At 39.6% G+C, this 19,887-nt stretch overlaps 2 protein-coding genes across 2 annotated transcripts; both read right to left on the reverse strand.

The window, feature by feature from the left end:
- Positions 1–2,390: 2,390 nt before the first annotated feature.
- On the reverse strand, positions 2,391–5,104 carry hoxa11a (homeobox A11a). The gene is made up of 2 exons (XM_034093794.1): positions 4,438–5,104; positions 2,391–3,664 (listed from the first exon to the last, which is right to left on the reverse strand). The coding sequence occupies exons 1-2, from the start codon at positions 5,102–5,104 to the stop codon at positions 3,432–3,434; spliced, it is 900 nt and encodes a 299-aa protein (XP_033949685.1). The 3' UTR covers positions 2,391–3,431.
- A 10,695-nt stretch (positions 5,105–15,799) lies between these two features.
- On the reverse strand, positions 15,800–17,198 carry hoxa13a (homeobox A13a). Its single transcript, XM_034095058.1, has 2 exons — positions 16,538–17,198; positions 15,800–16,047 (listed from the first exon to the last, which is right to left on the reverse strand). Exons 1-2 carry the CDS (start codon positions 17,196–17,198, stop codon positions 15,800–15,802), a joined length of 909 nt encoding a protein of 302 aa, XP_033950949.1.
- Positions 17,199–19,887: the final 2,689 nt, after the last annotated feature.

Here is a 19,887-nt window from a genome sequence, read left to right on the forward strand (position 1 = left end):
CAGTTATTAATTGTAGCTATTAAATCTTCATTTTCACAGCTGCCCGGCTATTATATCCTCAACACAGTTTACCCTGACCACTGGCTTTGATCCGGCCCATATAATAGTGGCCGGAGAGGCCGTTTGAGTCGTATCATGTTCGTCCCGAGTGCAGTTATGAACAATAATGCGGCGTTTTATTACATCCAGCGGAAGCATTTATTTTTCACGAGAGACAAAGGAGAACGAGACTAGGTCCGCACGCATCAAGGTTCAGAATAGCCACTCGCACTGACACTGAATAGCCTCAGCTCTGTATCAATGACAGGAAGGAAAAGGAGACGCGATTGCTGCCTTATCATAATCAAATCGTCTCTGTTAAAAGCACTTTTCATATACTTGGCACGTAGAGGGAGTAATGTGATTTGGGAGGACGCTAAATGTTGTTAGCGGAACCTTTGAAGAGGAAGGAGCAATACAAGAGAGATGCTCTGATTTAAGATGAGCTGCATTAGTTTGAGAAGAATTTCAACAATGTATTCATTTGTTTTGTAGCCAGCACCAGATGTTTACTGCTGTGCCGTTAACGTACCAACTGTATCCATTGTTTTGTTTTTTAAATTAATAATTAAGGCAGTCCTCTCCCCAAATCCAAAACATTTGTGGTTAGACTGTTAGTTGGAGACCTCTCCAGGTACATGCCGGCCATGCTATACTTCAACCATTAAAAAGCTCAAGCTCAGCTAAATGAATAGCACATGCAGCAGAAGGCATGGCACATATGTGTTGCCTTATTAGGGCCCCCAGGAAGACTTTCTCCACGGCACGGCCCAGTGAGCACCAGAGAAATGTGGAAACTAAATACAAACGGCTCCTAACTTAAACTAACTCGTATGCAAGAATATTTTTCTAAGGGATGAACATAGAAAAACGTTTCCCTAACGGAGCAAACTGTTTAAGCTATAGACTGGGTGACAAATACGTTTACCTGCTTGCATTCGAGGTGAGTTTGGAGACGAAAAGATCCACGGCCATGACATTGATCCCAATAGCGCCACCCGGTGGTGGAGGTGAATCTAATCCCAAGAGCAGCACCTAACTGACTGGTGGATAAAGCACACGAGGGGGAAAAGCCTCCCAACTGAAGTCGATGTAGCGAGCAAGCAGAAGCTTGTCCTATCCGTCCTCTCACTGTCGTTGCTCTCGCCTCCTTGGTTACACAGTTAATAACCTTGGGTCTCAGACGGTTTATTGCACTGCACTCCAATTGTACAAATGCCCCAGACTCTCAGACGAGTTTTATGGCAGCGTTGCTGCGGCAACGGGGAGGATGTCCCGTAATTAGGGACGGAATTCCAGCGCGCAGTAAAGGATGCGCGAGGCAAGGCCGGACTATGGCAGAGAGAGGCAACCATAAACTTCAGCCTCTCTCCCCGCGTTTATGGCCCTTTTGACTGTCATATATGAACGCCAATGCGCTGCGGCTAGCGCCCATAAACACAGTGATAACAACAGCAAATATGGCGACCCTCGCCAAAGGAGACTGCTGTTGGAACAGTGTTTCCAAAGCCAATCAGCGAAATGACAGTTTGCACACACACACACACACACACACACACACACACACACACACACACACACACACACACACACACACACACACACACACACACACACACACACACACACACACACACACACACACACACACACACACACACACACACACACACACACACACACACACACACACACACACACACACACACACACACACACACACTAGAGCAACATTCTAATAAAACAACACGATGCACTGAATGTTTGGCAACATAAATGTTCTTGTGATAAATAATAATGGATATATAAGATATCAACATTGCTTAAATAGCAAAGATGTATTTTAGGTAGAATGCAAACGTTGTAAATATCTTATACATTTCAAAAAGGTCCAAGATATGGTTCAAAATAGTTGAAAAACAACAGCACAACAATGTGAAAACACATGAAAGTCCTTGCTTTTTAAACTATTTACTTTGATTTGATCGATACTATAATTAACTAGTTAGTAACTAGCCTATCATTACATATTTACAGTAATTTAATAGCATTTTTCAATACTTAACTTCATTAATAAATGTGTTACTTACTTACTAAAATAAGTCACTTGACTTTAATATGTTGCAAGCGAGAGGTCATTCTGTTGTTATTGCGTGCGTAAAATGTTTCACATATGCGTAATTGTACTCACCAAATGTTCATATTTTTTTGGACACGCTAGGGGGACAAACAGAACAAATACAACGCACATTCCTTTTTTTCAATGATCTTTTCATTTTGTTTTTTATTTGGAAATATAGTACACAATAGTTTGGGCATATCAAGCAATTGATTCAATGCGATGACCCTGACCAGCCTTGCCCTTATAGCACACTTCAAAATGTAGCATTTTTTTTTTAACATTTGACTGCAAGTATACCAAAGGATCACGAGTTGTGGAAAAACATTTTGCGTATCAATATAAGACTGAAGAGGCCCGCTGCATACCTGTGTGAATATGTTGGGCGTGACCTCAGTGCAACTCCACAAGGATCCAGCTGGCAAGCTTATCTCTCTGGTTTTGGCCTGCAACATCAATTCTTGATTGATAGTCTCCAAAAATCAAAAAGGACAACATGGATTTGGGTGTTGAAAGGTACGCAAAATATATATACGTATAGCCCTAACTCTGCAGTCTACAGCAGAGACGAAAAAAGCACCTTTTGAAGTCAGCCCAGACTCGACACGGAATCACAATAGCCTGCTTGTAATAAGGGACTTTCACTTAATTAGCCGTGGCAATAAAGAAAATAGTAATCGAGTGGCCACACAATAAATAAGCACACAAAAACAATAACACATTACATTCTCATCCATTCGGACTCATTATTTGGCCACACCATAGTGTGACCAAATAATATAGATTCAGTTATCAAAGTCACATAGTCGCCAACATCCTCAATCCCACTTTTCTGATTTTAAAAACAGAAAGAAAGTTTAACAAATCTTTTGATTACAAAATACACTGAGTCAGTCAATTAGTGACTGCATTTCCGCCCGCGTGAAAGGAAAATAAACAAGGCGCCTGTGAGTCACAATAATATTAACATGAGCCCTCGCAAGCACAGTCTTGGTGAGGACAACAATCATTTTCTACATTTTCCTCCAAACAGTCTTCAGAGCGAAATCAAAGTCCACCGATTGACTTAATTCATGCTCAGTTTTTAGGTCATTCAGATCGCAGGATAATGTTGTCCTCGAACTTGAAATTAACCACTGAGCAATGTTGCTGCTGTCGCGGCCATTGTGGGACACAATGTTCACTGAGTCACAGCCGGAGTCAGGCGCTCTGGTAACGCATGGCAGTCCCACGGCAGAGGGCTGTGGACGCTGTGACGGTGTTGTGTTGATCCCTAAAGCAGAGGATTAGACGTATAATATTGTAATCTATCTCTGTTCAGTTTCTTCTCCTTCATACGACGGTTCTGAAACCAAATCTTCACTTGTCTGTCGGTGAGGTTGAGCATGCGCGACAGTTGCAGCCGTTTCTCCTTGTTAATGTACACACTGAAAAAGAATTCTCTCTCAAGTTCTCTGATCTGATATTTGGAATAAGGGCATCTTTTCTTGCGGGTCCTCTGTCCACCTGGAAGGCACAAAAAGAAAGGTGTACCGGTCAAAAAAAATAAACATTTCATATTAGCCACAATGTTACAAAGATATTGTTAAACCCTGGATGTTGCAAGATTACGCATGAACGGATTTCCATACATAAAGCATTAAAAAGCATATTTCCCCATTCAAGTGTAATTTATTGTTATTATATTACACTGTAAAGACTACCAAACCATTAATATTGGTTTGTTATACTATACACTTGGGCTTTGACCTTTCCTACCAAATGAAAACAACAAGCTCACCTTCAAATACATGCAACGCGTTTTATTAGCTAGTTTATATCAAGATATTAGTTTTATAGAAAATAGAAAGGGGAAAATGTACATATTGGAACACACTCTGATGGCTTTCACACAAAAGCTATGTATGCTTAACTTTATACCAGGCACAGCCCTCATTACATGCAAGTGCTCTTTTAACGCTTACAAACCGTGAAACAAGCACGTTAATAATACACGGAATTAACGCAGGTCTGTGTAACAATTCACATTCATAACTAAGTGCTTTTTGTAAACGTCAAGAGGTGTTATAGAAAAATCACCAAACTGATGTCTTTCACGGCCAATTTTAATTCCAAACACGTGATCCTGCAGTTTATAACAAAGTTTTGTTGGGGGGTGGGGGGTCTACAGGCCCTCTATAAACCTTATATGCTTATAAAACAGCATATAAAAATGTTAACAGCAGCGCGCAAGATTGCAAACTTTCTCTCATAACCAAGGCGCTGACTTTAATACGTACTGCTGCTGCCGGATTTCTCCTCATTGTTGCCGGAAGATAACTCCGGGCTGCTCGTCTCCTCCCGGGTCTCCTTCGTCTCGGTGTCCCGGCACGACGGTGCGTCCTCCGGAGCAGAGCTCGGCTGCTTGGTCGCGTGTTTATCTCCTGTGTAGCCATTTGTGGAGGAGCTCTCCGACGCATTCCCGTACGCGGTTTCATAAAACTGATCGAAGACTTGTGGCAGCACGCCATTTCTGCCCACGTTCCCGTAGAAATTGTTGGCAGCGGATCCGGCACCCGTATGGTGGTGGTGGTGGTGGTGGTGGTACGCCGCGGCAGAGGCTGCGGGACTGTTTTTACCAAACATGTCCCCTACGACGGCTGTCTGAGCCGAAATACAGTCCCGGTGCACCATGTCTTCCGCGGTGGGGTAGCCATGGGGCAAGTTCCCCCGGTGTGGCCATTTACTGGACGCTTCAATGGCTGCATAGTCCCTGAACGTCACCTCTCTGACGGGCTGGACCTGCGGCAGGTTAGAGGAGTAGGAGTATGTCATGGGGCGGGTGGACGGGTTTTGGGATAAAAACGAGGGAAGACCGGAGAAATCAGCCCCCGCCGACACGTAATAAGTGCAGCTGGGCAAATACATGTTCGATCCGACGGGGACTCTTTCGTCAAAATCCATCATCGTAGTTCACCCTCTGCTATAACTCTATGTTGGGCTTTGATTCCTCTATAGCCGCCCTGAACATGGCTCTGAAGCACCGTGCCTCCTGCCTCTTTGAAGCAGGTTCGCTAAGCAGACATTTGGAGACGTAGGCTGACGTGGAGGGCCATCTCCATCCACTCTACGGAGGAGGAGGTCACGTGACCACGCGGCAGAAATTGACAGATTTTCAGGCTGTGTATAAGTGTGTGCGTGCCTGCGTGTGAGCGTGCACGTGAAGGAAAAAATAAAGAGTGTGTGTAGGAGTGTATGAGTGTGAGAGACGTGACTGCTGTGTGTCCTAATGCTTGACATTGGTGGTTTATCGGAATGGGCTTACAAATGAATTCCTTAATATGCTAGGTCAGAATTAAAGACAACTAAAATTGAATGATGTTTTTTAAAACACAACAGAGGTATTTAAAATCAAAGCAAATTTAAATACCCCAGATTTATTGTGCATTTCTAGATTTGTTGTGCTTTCCACACCTGGAAAAAAAAATGTGTGCGTAATTTAAGCGTTTTAGCTCTGCTAGAATATAAATGATGAACACGAGAGAAAAACAAAAAGTATTCTGCACGATATACTGCATTCCCAGTTGACACTGACATTAACTAAACCAGCATTAAAGTGCTTTGATAACATGGACCTGGACTGGAGGAAGGAGACAACCATCTTATCTTAAAGTCTGCTTTTAGAAACCTCTTAGTCATCATCATTTGGTGGTTTTACAACATAGCATTTGGCCTAGTGGGCATTTGGTTATCAGGGTCATGTTCAAAGTAGCGGCTAATGTTTCAACTGGCGACAGCCTTGTGTTAGTAACAAAGAACAAACAAAAATGCTGACAAAATAAATACACGATATCTTCTTAAAATGTTTAGTGAACAGAACACGAATAAAGGGTTCAAATGTAATATGAACCTAGACAATGGAATTGTTAAACACGTATTTTGAATTGTAACGTTCAGATGTACAACTACATTTTAGTATTGTAACTTTGTTGTGTAGGCATACTTGTGATAAACAACAGAAGGATCCAACCTATACCTCTCAAAAAAGACTGGCGGTTCACTGAGAAAAATGTTCAAGAATTGATAGTCTGCTTGAATAACCAAATGTTACAACCCCTTCAGAATACTACATTTATTTTATTTATTTTTTAAATTATCCTCGTTTACTGCTCTGTTTTGCCTCATATAAACATGTAATGGTTGCAAAAGTCGCAACGCTCGACCGGCTCCACTTTTACGCACGGCCATTTCTTTATGTTTTAGTGCAATATTTATTCAAATGTTCGTTGTTTAGTAAGAAGACATATTCCAGAAATGTAGACGACATTTTAATGGTTTTATGAATAATAATTGTCATCAAAGCCCTATTTGTTGCTGTGTATTCCCATAAAACATCTGAACACACATTTGCGTAAATCCAAGTTGCATACATTTTTTTCTAAATGGATCATGTTGCGCATGATTTAAGAACTAGCAGAATTGTCTTCGGTATTTAGTTAAAAAACGGCATGGTGAATAACCAAAGTGTATGGAGCCTTACATTGACATACAGGAATTGCATGTTGGAATATATGTTCCATTGAAGATGAAGCAAATAGGGATAACAAATACCCACAATATTAATTTAATTAATTAAATGATGTCTACAATTTCATTTGGTAAACATGTCACCGAGCACATTGCCTGGCTCTTTGCTATATGGCCACCGTGGAGTTTGATTTGAAGAGGCTGCAACCTGACTCTAATGTGCTGTGAATGAGAGACCTTAGCTCGGATTAACCGCCGCGGCTGGCCTGGCCCCACAGTCCAATATGCACATGAGAAACCAAGAGGGTTCTAATTGCAATTGTGAAACACAACCTTAAAATATCACTAAGACGGTGCAATCACCAACTATCGCCCTATGTGTACGAACACAGACAAACAAAAGAGGCAGTCTGCTGGTCACAGTCCTGCTTGCAGGCCATTTTATGTGGATAAACTGCAGGGGCACAAACAACTCGAGCGTCTTTGCGACCACACGCTCCGCCTCTCAGTCAATCCAGACAAATTCTATGACTTGTCCTGAAGCTTTTAAGCTGTAATTGAGCACAGGATGCCCAGGAAAAAACCAAAGGCAGCTCTGCACAGACCTGCGTTTTTATAGCTGCTATAGTATTCTGGTGCACTTTTTTTTTTTCTCCCTGGCCAGACAGACACCACAAAACAGGCCAAGCGTGTTAGGAAGTCGCCACCTACACGGACTCAAAGTCAGCAGCTGAGGATTTCCACCCACATAAAAAGATATCATGTCTAGAGTAATAAGGTAAGATTTATTTTTACAATATATATGTCCATTTCTAACCATTGAATACAACAACAAAAAATGTGTTCTTAGAATAGACACATATTAAAAACCAAATGCTAATGTAATGTTAAATGTGTTTTTTATTAAAGATAGATGTTATGCTAATCCTCTGACCATGCTCCCTGTGCTGTTTTTGGGCATTCAAACTGCTGTCTGGCTCTGCGTAAAAGCCCTCAAAGCCAAAGCTTTGTCTGTACGGTCGAATTCAAGTTCGGGGGAGGGAGAGGGTCCTTTTCAGAGAGCAAAGGCCCCCCTGTGCCCCGGATGGAGTTCCTTTAATTGCTTCTGCATTTACGTAGGCTTAAGGTTACAAGATTAGTCGATAGTGTGAGCCTGTAACTCTAAGGTGAGGAAAAGTCTAATGAACGTTACCACGTACTAATGGTGCATAGTGAAATACGTAGGCCCTTAATGTACTTCATTTCTTAGGTTTGAACTTAACTGGAAAAAGATGGTTACTAAATAGTTAACCATTGCGTCTTGTAGTTTTTGGGAGAATCGTTTACATTAATACCCCTCATGTTGAAATGTAAGTTGACTTTTTGCGCTTTTACGCACAGACACTACTTCGTTTATTTCAGATTTTGGTCAGATTTTGGAAACATACAAATATTAACATTAACGAAATTACTTTTGACTATAACATGAATGTCATACCGGGATACAGATAGTGTTTCTACTTAGGGATACTAAGTTAAAGGTAATTTAGTCAAAATAAGAGCTTCATTCCTTCTAACTTTCTTACTATGTTGTTGTACCTTGGCGCAGATACAAATACTATCATAAAGAAATAAAGAGACACTTGCACGTAACTTAAACAACACGCTCAAATCCAATAATTAAATGGATTCACTGGTAAAACCACAAAATATGCAAATTAAATTAATTAATCAGCTTTGACTTTTACTAAAGTAGAAAGTAGAAGTGAAGTGATTTGGTTTCAAAGAGAAGCGACATCCACAGGCCAATCCGTGTGCCATAAAACCTTGTCAGACAACAAGTAAACAATCAAGTGTGGGGAGGATCTGCAAGTACATTGCCACGTCAGGTAGGCCTGTGGGCTGTAAAGCAGACTAAATGGGCGCTTTCAGTGTCTTGCAAAGAAACCTCCTGTAGTTTTAAACCTTTAGTGAAATAAAAGCCCAAAGCTTTAGTAGAGGCTGTTTTTGTTTTCATTTTATGATAGAAAAAAGGCCACCACACCTGCAACTCAAAGCTTCTATTCACCATGTTATTTATCTTAAAATGAAAAAAAATAAACATCCTAGTTCTGGGGAGGCCGAAAAGATACACAGGAAGTCGTATGCAACAAACAACGGGTACTAACTGACCTTTTGATGCACATACTCTAAAACATGCTTTTAAATACCAAACATTACAATGTAACTGCAAACATGGAGGTACAATGCACTGCGTACACGGAGCAGTGGTCGTACAACCAAAACACAACTGGACGAAGCTATTGTTATCTGGATCATTTTCAGACAAAACATCCAATAACTGTTTATAATTCAATTGCTTGCGTTTTGCATGCGTATATTTACACAATACTATTTTTAAGTATTTTTGAACTTGAATGATCTTGGCTCAGCTGTTAAATTGCTGGCTACATTGATACGAGTCTGCAGATGCGGGGGGATTATAAAACCATCAGACTGAAACATGAAACAAGAGCTCACACTTAATTGAGTAAATGAACGAGCAGGAATATATAGGCCAATATATCAGTACGTTTGAACCTGATTCACCAAACAACTGTTGATTTATCCACAGGTGACAAATATGCGGGATAGCAATGGCGACGACAGAGGCGGACCACACAGAGGCCATGAAGGGAAAGTGAGCAACTCCACGGTCAACGGGAGAGGATCTGACTTACCGGTTGATGATGACGGTACTCACGATGATGGGCTTGCCTGCAGAGGGAATCCTCGGTACAAGGCGTCAGCAGGAGCAGGCCTGCATAGGCCTGCATGGCAAAAAGGACATTAACTGGACTTCAGTGGGAGATTATATGACATTTGACAAAGAAAAAGTAAAAAGGTAAAGAAAGAGACGGAAATGTAAGTGTAATGGAAGGGTTTCAATTTAATTGGAAAAAAGGAACCCAAAATGTACAAACTGGCTATTGCGTCAAGCAATCCTCGTATTTGTTGCGGATTTTCTATTGATTGGTTGAACAAAAATCACATTCAGAGTTTTAGAAATGTAATGTCTAGTTACATTCCAGTCCTCCATTTTGTGCGCATGCTAAAAAAACACTTTACTAATCTGAATAAAGAAAAACAGATGGTGAATAGGCGAACTTGTATTATTTTCCTGGGATTATTTCATTTTGAAATAATTGTTTAAACGGTCTAAAGGCTAATATATATATATATATATATATATATATATATATATATATATATATATATATTCAGCATCTGTAGTTGACTAACTATTTGATCTCCCGCGATATAAAATAAAAATATTTAACAGCTGGTAAACTGGCATTTGGGAGAAACCATCATAAATCAAAGAAACCCTTCGCTTGTAGGCTTTGTATCTAAGTATGATTTTTCTGATATTTTTGCTATATGACATTACATTTTTTAATATCCCGAAACAGGTTGTTTTTCAGAATTTTCCGAACGGTTACGCACGCAGAAAATTGTCTGCGTCAAATAGATCATTTAGATTAAACATAATATGACTCTTATTAAACAGGATTATTCGATTAAATGGACGAATTTAAATAACACATCACTACTGAACTACATTTTTAACGTTTACATTCTTATTAAATAATGCACAGTAGAATATTATTTAGCCACGTGTTTCGCATCTTTTTTACCCAACCTCAATTCATCTTGCTGAATGAACTGGATATTAGAAATACTTTATTCATCACAAATTGGGAAATTGTTTATTGTAACTTCATTCTAAGATCTTAACTGAAGATGGCTATCATTTATATGGGTGGCCACAATGTTTCTACTATCACTTTAAAATAAAACCAGATAGATTCAATAGTTGAATCATTATTTTAAGTTAGAAAAACAACCAAACATGAGAAATGAATGACCGTAGCCCCTATCCACTTCGATTGCAGCATTGTCTAAGCATGATACGGATTTAAAGGATTTCATTTAGAGATGTCTAAAACGTTTTGCTGACACATATATGTCTACCATGTCGTCTTTTGTAAATAGTATTCGAAAAATAAACAAATATTCAATATAAACATGTTTTCTGCAACTCAACCGGACTCATATCTTCTAGAAATGTATGTTTGTTCTCGGATGTAAATAAACATACGATATATTTGATCTTGAAGGGATATATTTATTCTGTATAGGCAAACACAACCCAAGGCAAACAGACCCATTGCCTCCACTGTTATCCATGACACACACACACACACACACACACACACACACACACACACACACACACACACACACACACACACACACACACACACACACACACACACACACACACACACACACACACACACACACACACACACACACACACACACACACACACACACACACACACACACACACACACACACACACACACAACACACACACACACACACACACACACACACACACACACACACACACACACACACACACACACACACACACACACACACACACACACACACAGACAGACTGTGTCTTGCCTTTAAAAACATAGGCTACCCCCCTTCACAAATGAATACAGTAAATTATGTGCAATTTCTATTTCAAACCACATCAGATCAAGACAGAGAAACCTCGTCTGTGGAGGAAAAAGGCGCCGACTGAGGCTTTCGCATAATCTCCGTCAAGTGCTTCTATTTGACCGCTGTCACGGTCTCGGATAAATGTATGTCTGCTCTGGTCTTTGTGGTGTATTACGAGATTATCCTCCAAACTCGTGCTTTCAAGCTTGACCAGAGCCATATTGTTGAGTGAGTGAAGGTTGCAGGCCCAACCACAATTACGCACAGAGACAGCGAAGGTCAATGTAAAGAGCAAAGCCCAGTGATGGCCCTGTCTGTGTTCAACCACGTCTGATAGGCAGGAGAAGGCCACACAGGCCTGCTTATTGAACATGTGGTCCATCATATAGATATGTGATCAATTTGATTCATTCATTACTTTGAAAACACCACACGGTAACGGTTTATTTGAATAAACAGTGTGTGTTATTTAAATCCTAAACTTCCTGAGGATGAGGATGCACAATCGTATTTTCAATTAATCTGAAGAAACATAACCTTTATCTCTTAAAAAAGCAAGTTAGTGTAACATGGTTCAGGCTTTGGTTCATTGATATTTTGTATTTTTTGAATGTCCCTAAATAAAACGATTATTTCTTTTTTTACTTTTTCATCCTTCGCCTATTTGTTTGTAAAGTAAATGATGAATTGGCCATGCAGTTAAAGCTTTATAAAGCAAATAATAGGTTAATTGAACCCATTTCAGAAGCTAATGATATTAACTGTAATTCACTTGTTTTGCCTGATGGAAGAACTCAAGTTTTGCACAGTTATCAGAACTATTATTATTTACTTAAATGGTATCTTCCTCCTTTGATTATTTCATCTTGAAATAATTATTTAAACCCACCGAACCCATTTAAGTAGCTAACGATATTAAATGTAATTCACTATTGTTGCCTTAGTGTGGCGGCAGAACTCTATTTTTGCGCAGTGATCTTCCCTGTTCCTCCTGCCACAGCCTGAAGGCTCATGTGAGGAGAGGAGAGGCGGAGCATCGTGCTGCCAGCTTTCTTTGGTCTGTCACGTTTTGCGTCAGGGAGGAGGCGGGACTCAAAGGCTTGTTTTGGTTCTCAGTAAGCCAATCAAACGCTCCTATGCTTCCTCTCAGCCAATGAGCTGCCTCGCTGTACACTTCCGCTCGTTAGCCTTAGCTCTTCCGCTCCTTGGGTTTTTTGGACTACAAACTACTCTTCGCAGTCAGACATCTTACTCTTCTCCTATCTCTGAGTTTATTGCATACCACGTGTGCACCCCGCCGTGCCTACGTCAGAGGACGTGAGAGCAGGGCGACGCAGCAGCAGTCTGTGCTCGAGGATGTACGGACTCACATTACTGTGGTGACTCTCTGCATTAGCCAGCTGGCTATGAGCATATCGTAAACACTAGATATCGGACTACTAACTATATTAGAATATCCCACTATCCAGCCTGTAGTAGATAGTGTGAATAACCCCAAAGTACTAATTAATGTTGAAGCTACTGGAGATTATTTTTTTTTTAAGAAAGGTTAATACAATTTGAGTTGCAATAACTGTTGCAACAGATTTTATATTAGAAGTAATAATTCAAATCTGAAAACAACGCCCATTAGGTTAAAACGATAAATATAAGTTACAAACAAAAATATATGGCATATATCTGGCTAAAATTGACCACAAATGATTTAATCATCACTCAAACTAACACTATTACTAACAGTACTAACATTATTATTATTAATATAATAATAATACTAGACATTATGTTGTTATTATTATTATTATTATTATTATTATTATTATTATTATTATTATTATTATTATTATTATTATTATTATTATACACATTCAGCACCCTGGTTCGGGAGGAGGATGTATAAAGAATGTAGCCTACATTCTGAGTTTGAGAGAACACATTAAATCCGTCTCGTAAATCTTTTAGTGAGTAAAGCTACTAAAAAAAGGACAAAAATAAATGCATACAACATATAGGCTACATAAGCTTCGTGTCTGTGTAACCCATGAGCTTTCCCTTATTGGGGTAAGTAACATGCGTACGCCTTATGGGAGTCATCCACATTGTCTATGTGCTTAAAAAATATTGAGACAATGCATAAACAAACATGTTTAAATGTACAAAAACTAAACAGACATGTCACACTAACAGGTGGGAAAGCCCGAGGAGCTGGCGCTCTGGACGAGGAGGAGTTTGGTGTCATGCCTGACATTTGACTGCCAGTAAGACTGAATCATATTTATCAATTCAGCCAAAACAAGCATGGTGGGAAGTTGCAATACCCTTAGTCACTCAAAACGGAAACTACTTTCAAATGTAAATGTATTCAGACGCTAGGCCTACGTTGTAATGAACAATACGAAGGACTGAGGACGCAATGAATACGCAGCACAAGCATTTCATTTTTGTAAACTACCAACGAATCTTAGAATAATGTATCTCAAATATAACCCTATTGATACAGCACACATCGTTTCATAAACATTGTCTTAATCATCCAAAAACTACACCAAATTAATATTGATTACAATTTAAAAAAACATGTAGGCTACATAATGTTCGTGACCGAGAGTACTGGCCTTCAGATTGATCTTGTTCCGGATTAATCCAACAATCACAGAAAGGCAAGAAAAAATTAACAATTATAATAATAGAAATACAATCATTTATATTGCATTCTGAAATATATTTACCAATATAAAAAGTTGCACTCATGTTTAGAACTTAAAACGCACGTAGGCCTAAATGTGTCGCCTTTTACAAAGTAGATGGACACCCGGCCCAACGTACTGCAGTGACCATTTAGGGAATAAAGCAGACAAATCAATATGTATTTCACTGATCAAAATACAGACACATAGCAGATACAAATACACCAACGTTCAGCGCAAAATAGCTGCATATCAGTAACCACAAACGACTCAAAGGCCATGTAAATATTTTACAATATATTAATATAAAATATTGACTGCATGGGATTTAAAAAGTAACTTAGTGTATGGATTTCACCTTTTTTGTATTTATGAATGAAACGGAAGCACGAAGAATAACGTTGGGAGAAAAATAGCCTACAAGCACCCTGCCTCAAACCTAAACCTCTTATCAATCATTTAAATATGTAATAACATTTGTTGTACAGCAAATATACATTTCCCACTCTCACCATAAGTGAGAAAGGTGATTATAGTTTGTATTTTATATACAAAATTATTAAAATAAAGTTGTTTCCTGCAACGTTCAACTGTGTCTGATTATTGCGCCTGCTGTCTCTGTCAAAGTAAATGAATAATAATTTAGATTTTTTTTATGGAGAAATTAAATGAAAATGAAATAATTGTATTATAAATATTATTTATAATATTACATTTGTTTTTCCAGTACGAGTTTATGCTCAGTATTTGATTATTTGACCACTGATAATCCACCAGAGTATCTCACAAAGTCGCCGCTAGATGGCGATGTTAGCCTATATTTCAAAACAGATCAGCCTCAACTGATTTAGGCTATTTCCTCTTTTCCCTGAGCCAGCAGAAAACTACTACACATGACACATATTGGACTTGCAAAAATACATTTGAAACGTAATAGTGGCCTAATTTCGGCTAAAGGAAGCTTCTACAAACCCAGCAAAGACTGTACGAGACAAGTTTACTCAAATATTCGCCACATGCAGTGGAGTATGGGCCTACAAGACTGTTTTAGCGATAATGGAGGAGAACGTCTTCCAAAAGATGAAAAAGTAACACCAAGCTATGACTACAGTGCCATGCAATAAAAACATAACCTGGATCAAATTCAACAAAGTCCATATTTTATTGGGAAGGACTTAAACAACACTGGACTCACACACAAATAATCAGAATATCATGCCGAAATGTACTTTATATACAACCACATGAAAACGCACACATCATAAAAAGCTCATATGAACACATATCCCGAACGATTATCTAAGCATTATAATAAGAATTGCACCATGGATCGGATATGAATGAGAGCACGGGTTCATATGATAAGACTATAACTTCATACAAGCTAAGCATGTGAGTAGGTTTTAAACAAAAAAGGAAGCAAGGAGAGAGATTAATATTTAACATTCCCAAGGTCCAAATCCGTAACACCGTCTTTCTGTTAATCTTCGCATTTTTTTTATCACTCTCGTTAAAGTTGCAGATAAAGGTGTAGCTCGGTGGCACACACCTTTCTGGGGCCAGTTTCCTGTGTTGAGAGTGAGCATGCCAAAAAAAAGAAATCACAAATACTGCTGCTAAATTTTTTTTTTCCACTTGACTCCATTAACAATATGTATAGACAAGTGGCAGGAAATGGAGGGTCCATCTTGCACAGGCCTCAAATGTTGATCCAAGAGCTCCATGAAAATATTTGGCAACATACGAACAAATCATATTCAGTCAGGAAATATTTCAGTTGTTCCAATCCATGAGTCCAAGCGTGTGTGTGCGTGTGTGTGCGCGTGTGTGTGCGCGCGTGTGTGTGTGTGGTAGTTTGTGTGGTAGTTTATCTCCACCAGATATTGTCCGTAGAAAGAAAAAAGAAACTAGCTGATGGGTTTCAATTTGTGGACCACTTTCTTCTCCTTTACGCGTCTGTTTTGAAACCATATAGTGACCTGTCTCTCGGACAGGTTGGTCTGGGCAGATATCCTCCTCCTTTTGTCCTTCGTGATAAATTTATTGGCGCCGTACTCGCGCTCAAGTTCCTTCAGTTGCACCTTGGTGTATGGCACGCGCTTCTTTCTTCCACGTCGATAAGAGCCCGATTCTCCTCCGGAATGGGACACTGCGTCTTAGGAAAAGAATAGACTGTTATGAACTGCTTCTCAACAACAAGTGGTTTAGCTTCACATTTATCTCTCAAAAGAATATGTTTCTTTCAATAATTGAACAAATATATTGAAAACAGAGCCACACATTTCGTGATTTAAAATGTAATATATTTCGAGATTTGCTTTATAGGATAATGCGTAAAATCCCTAAAAATAGGGCAGATAAGCTTGACTACTCTGTGAAAATAGTTATTTATTTTAAATAAAATGAATTAACACTGCGCCGAGATGATATCTTTACTTCCTTTGTTTAAGGAAAATAAACTATTTTTTAATTTCGGTACATTATTATTATATTCCAACAAGAGTATCTGTTGTGCTGTTTGTTGTCCAGGTTCACACAACAACTGATATTAACAATCCCTATTCTGAACAAAGTGTCTCCTGTGTGGTAACAAACTAGTATGTGGAATGGCTAGTAAATACTGGACACTGGGATATGAAGCTTACCTGGCATGGAGGATTTCCACATGTGTCCAGGCTGAGGCTGCTCCTTGGCGCAGTAAACCTGGCCGTTCCAGCCGTTGGCTGCGAGAGTCCACGGTTGGTAGCTCTCCATAGGCATCAGGGTCTCGTGCCTGGCCTCTGAAGGCGCGCTGATCGTTGGCACAACGGGAACGTCCAGGTAACTGGGGACAGGTTGGTATGGACCTGAAGTGTAGGTCGGATAAAAAGCGAATTCCTTTGCCCGAGAGGTGAAGTCTTCGCCCGAGCCAGAGGTATCCATGTATTTTTCCCCATACGCGGAGGGGGGCTGTGTTCCGCAAGATTTTATGCTGCTGTGATGCGACATTCTGCACGGATAGTAACCGCTACCGAAGTACCCATAAGGCAAAGAGGCACTGGAGGAATTCTGAGCTGCAGAGCAAGGGCTGCACTGTTTCACTGGTTCGCTCATACCAGAGGTGGACAAGTCGCTGGAAGAGTAAGCCGTGCTGGGTGCCAGGGACGCGGGGTGCGCCATAAGATTCCTACATTGGCTCGCTGCAAAGTTGCCACCAGCAAAACCCTCCATGTTCTTGGTCACTTCATCGGAACCGCCACCGTTGTCGTAGAGGAACATTACCGAGGGGTCGACCCAGCGCGGACGGAGGAGCAGTGACGTTGTCATAGCACGGCATGCAACATTGAAGCTTCTGGCTCTTTTTTAAAAAGCCCTGAGACTGAGAAAAGGAGATACTGGTTCACAGAGAGTAATGCCACTCTGACGCGCACAAGAGCGTAGAGGTTGAGCTGTCATTGGCCCAGATGTTACCACGTGACCGGGCTATGCAAAGAGGACGGTAAACATCACCCAGTACAGATAATTAAATGGAGAAAAATGCGGCGAGGTAAGGTGACCGTACCTATTAGATGATTTATATTTTGTCGTTGCTTATTCAATTCAGATGGATATTGTTCCTTACTCTTTAAAAATAAAAATAAAACATAAGAGTAGGCTAGCATATTGTATTCCCAATGGATTGTATATATCCGAAATGCTTGTATTACATGGTTAACAAGGTTTATTATTATGTGTAAAGCTCACATAGGAGTTGGTTATTGAAAGGTGGTCAACAAAGAAAGTATTACTCATCTATTTACATTATATAACTAATATACACAGACTCATGGCCTTTACGCACGCACACTGATCAGCCTTTGTCTGCATCGCAACAGGAGCTGAGTATCATTCTACAGCCATTTACAAGAGGAGATTCACAGTTATACAAACATAATGTACAATTATATTGTGTTCCATTGTTTCACACGATCCACAAGGAACTAAACATAATTATGTCACCCCCTTATGCGTTTATATACCTACACTATACGTCGTATTGAATACGTTTCCGTACTACACCAAATGTAAAGGATGAAACACTGCTAACCGTATGAGTCGATGTATTTCATATAGGCCTACGTGAATTTGTAGATGCAAATATACAAGCAGCTCTTTTAATAGCTACATATACTTCAGGTAAAAACAAAGACAATCGGATGTTACATCCTGGTTTAAGATGCTATTTCACAAACTAGTTCCCACATGTTTACAATATACAAAGTTCGAAAAGAGTCATGGACTAAGCAATGCCTGTGTTTTTACATAGGAGTAGACGCGGCTGGAGGCCAAGGTCAAGTTGAAAGTTGCTGTCTAGCCATCCTGCCTGTCGGGCTATTCGGGCTTTGAAGGGACGTCTGAGCGCTTGAAAAGAGCGGAAGAGGGGTGAGAATTCCTGTCCCAATGAAAGCTATTGGAGGACATTAACTTTTACTATTATTTTGTTTTCTCCACCGTTCATTCTCACGAGCCAGTCTGTGCCCGCTTCACTTGGGTGGTGCCTATACTTTTGTATCCCAGCGTTGGAAATATAAAAGGAATGCTGCAGTTTTTTTATTTGCAGATCTTGTGGGGGTGTTTGTGCCACATATGTGTGAAAATGATCTTGATCTCTGAAAATAGGGGACCGGGTAGACTTGTCGCTCGTGTGTGTGTGTTCTTGTGTGTGTTCTTGTGTGTGTGTGTGTGTGTGTGTGTGTGTGTGTGTGTGTGTGTGTGTGTGTGTGTGTGTGTGTGTGTGTGTGTGTGTGTGTGTGTGTGTGTGTGTGTGTGTGTGTGTGTGTGTGTGTGTGTGTGTGTGTGTGTGTGTGTGTGTGTGTGTGTGTGTGTGTGTGTGTGTGTGTGTGTGTGTGTGTGTGTGTGTGTGTGTGTGTGTCTGGTCTGTTTATTTTTTTACGACCAGTCGCTATTCGTCTATTCTATGTTGGAGGAAATGGACCTGGTGGAGCTTTCACTGTTTTGAGTTTTAAAATCCTCCATCAGATTTGGTACAATTGATATTGTAGCAAGTATACTATTAAATGAAAATAAACAGAAGCTGCCTCGTGTGCGTAAAACAGCAGATGTTTGCTTCCCGCCTATACGTATATTACATCTATGTAAATAAAATAAAAATACAATAAAAAAAGGATATTTGGTCTCATCTTATTTCTTTCTTTGGCAAAGCGAAATCTCCACTTACTGAATCTCTACATAAAATAATGTTAAATCACATTTCAACTCGTTTTTAATGATACAGAAATTAAGATTAAAAATACAATATATCAAAAACTCAATTTCAACGCACAAAATGATCAACTGCGAACAATGGCATAGGCTATTCACAGATGTATGCCTAACATTTTGAAACCATTCCAGTTTTGTGTAAAATGGGAGCTTTAAACATAACAAATGCCTATCAGAGAAAACAATGGCGATTTAGATGTAGATAACTCAGAAATAACAAAGATTGAATAGTATTTGTATATATCCACAATAATGTGACAATATGGGCTGTTTTTTCTAGGGGAAGTACATCATTTATTTAAACTATACGTGGGAGTATTTTTGGGGTATTGTGTAAATTAAATAAGAAATATAGGGTTGAAACACATGCAAACAAGTAGCTTATTAATACACAGCCTTTTACAAATAACAGTCATTAAACACAGGGTTAACCCGCTTATTATAGTTTCTTAGCCTGTTAATCATGCAAAAACTCACTGTTAGAAAACACAAAAGGCTAATGCGAAATAGTATATATGCCTTTAAATAATGTACATGTATTATCAGTTCACAATTTATCAAATTAAGTCTGTTTATGTGCAATATTCTTAATAAATTAAGTTAGATTGTCTGCATCACGTTTGCAATTTTGAAACAGAAAAACACAGCCAAAATGCAAAGTGATATAAAGTATGATTCACTGCAGCGTGCGTCTTGACGTTATCATACAAGAAACGCTAAGTAATTAAATCATTCAGCAGCAACATGCAGCAAC

Source organism: Pseudochaenichthys georgianus, chromosome 11 (genome assembly GCF_902827115.2).
Source record: "Pseudochaenichthys georgianus chromosome 11, fPseGeo1.2, whole genome shotgun sequence".
NCBI classification, from domain to species: domain Eukaryota; kingdom Metazoa; phylum Chordata; class Actinopteri; order Perciformes; family Channichthyidae; genus Pseudochaenichthys; species Pseudochaenichthys georgianus.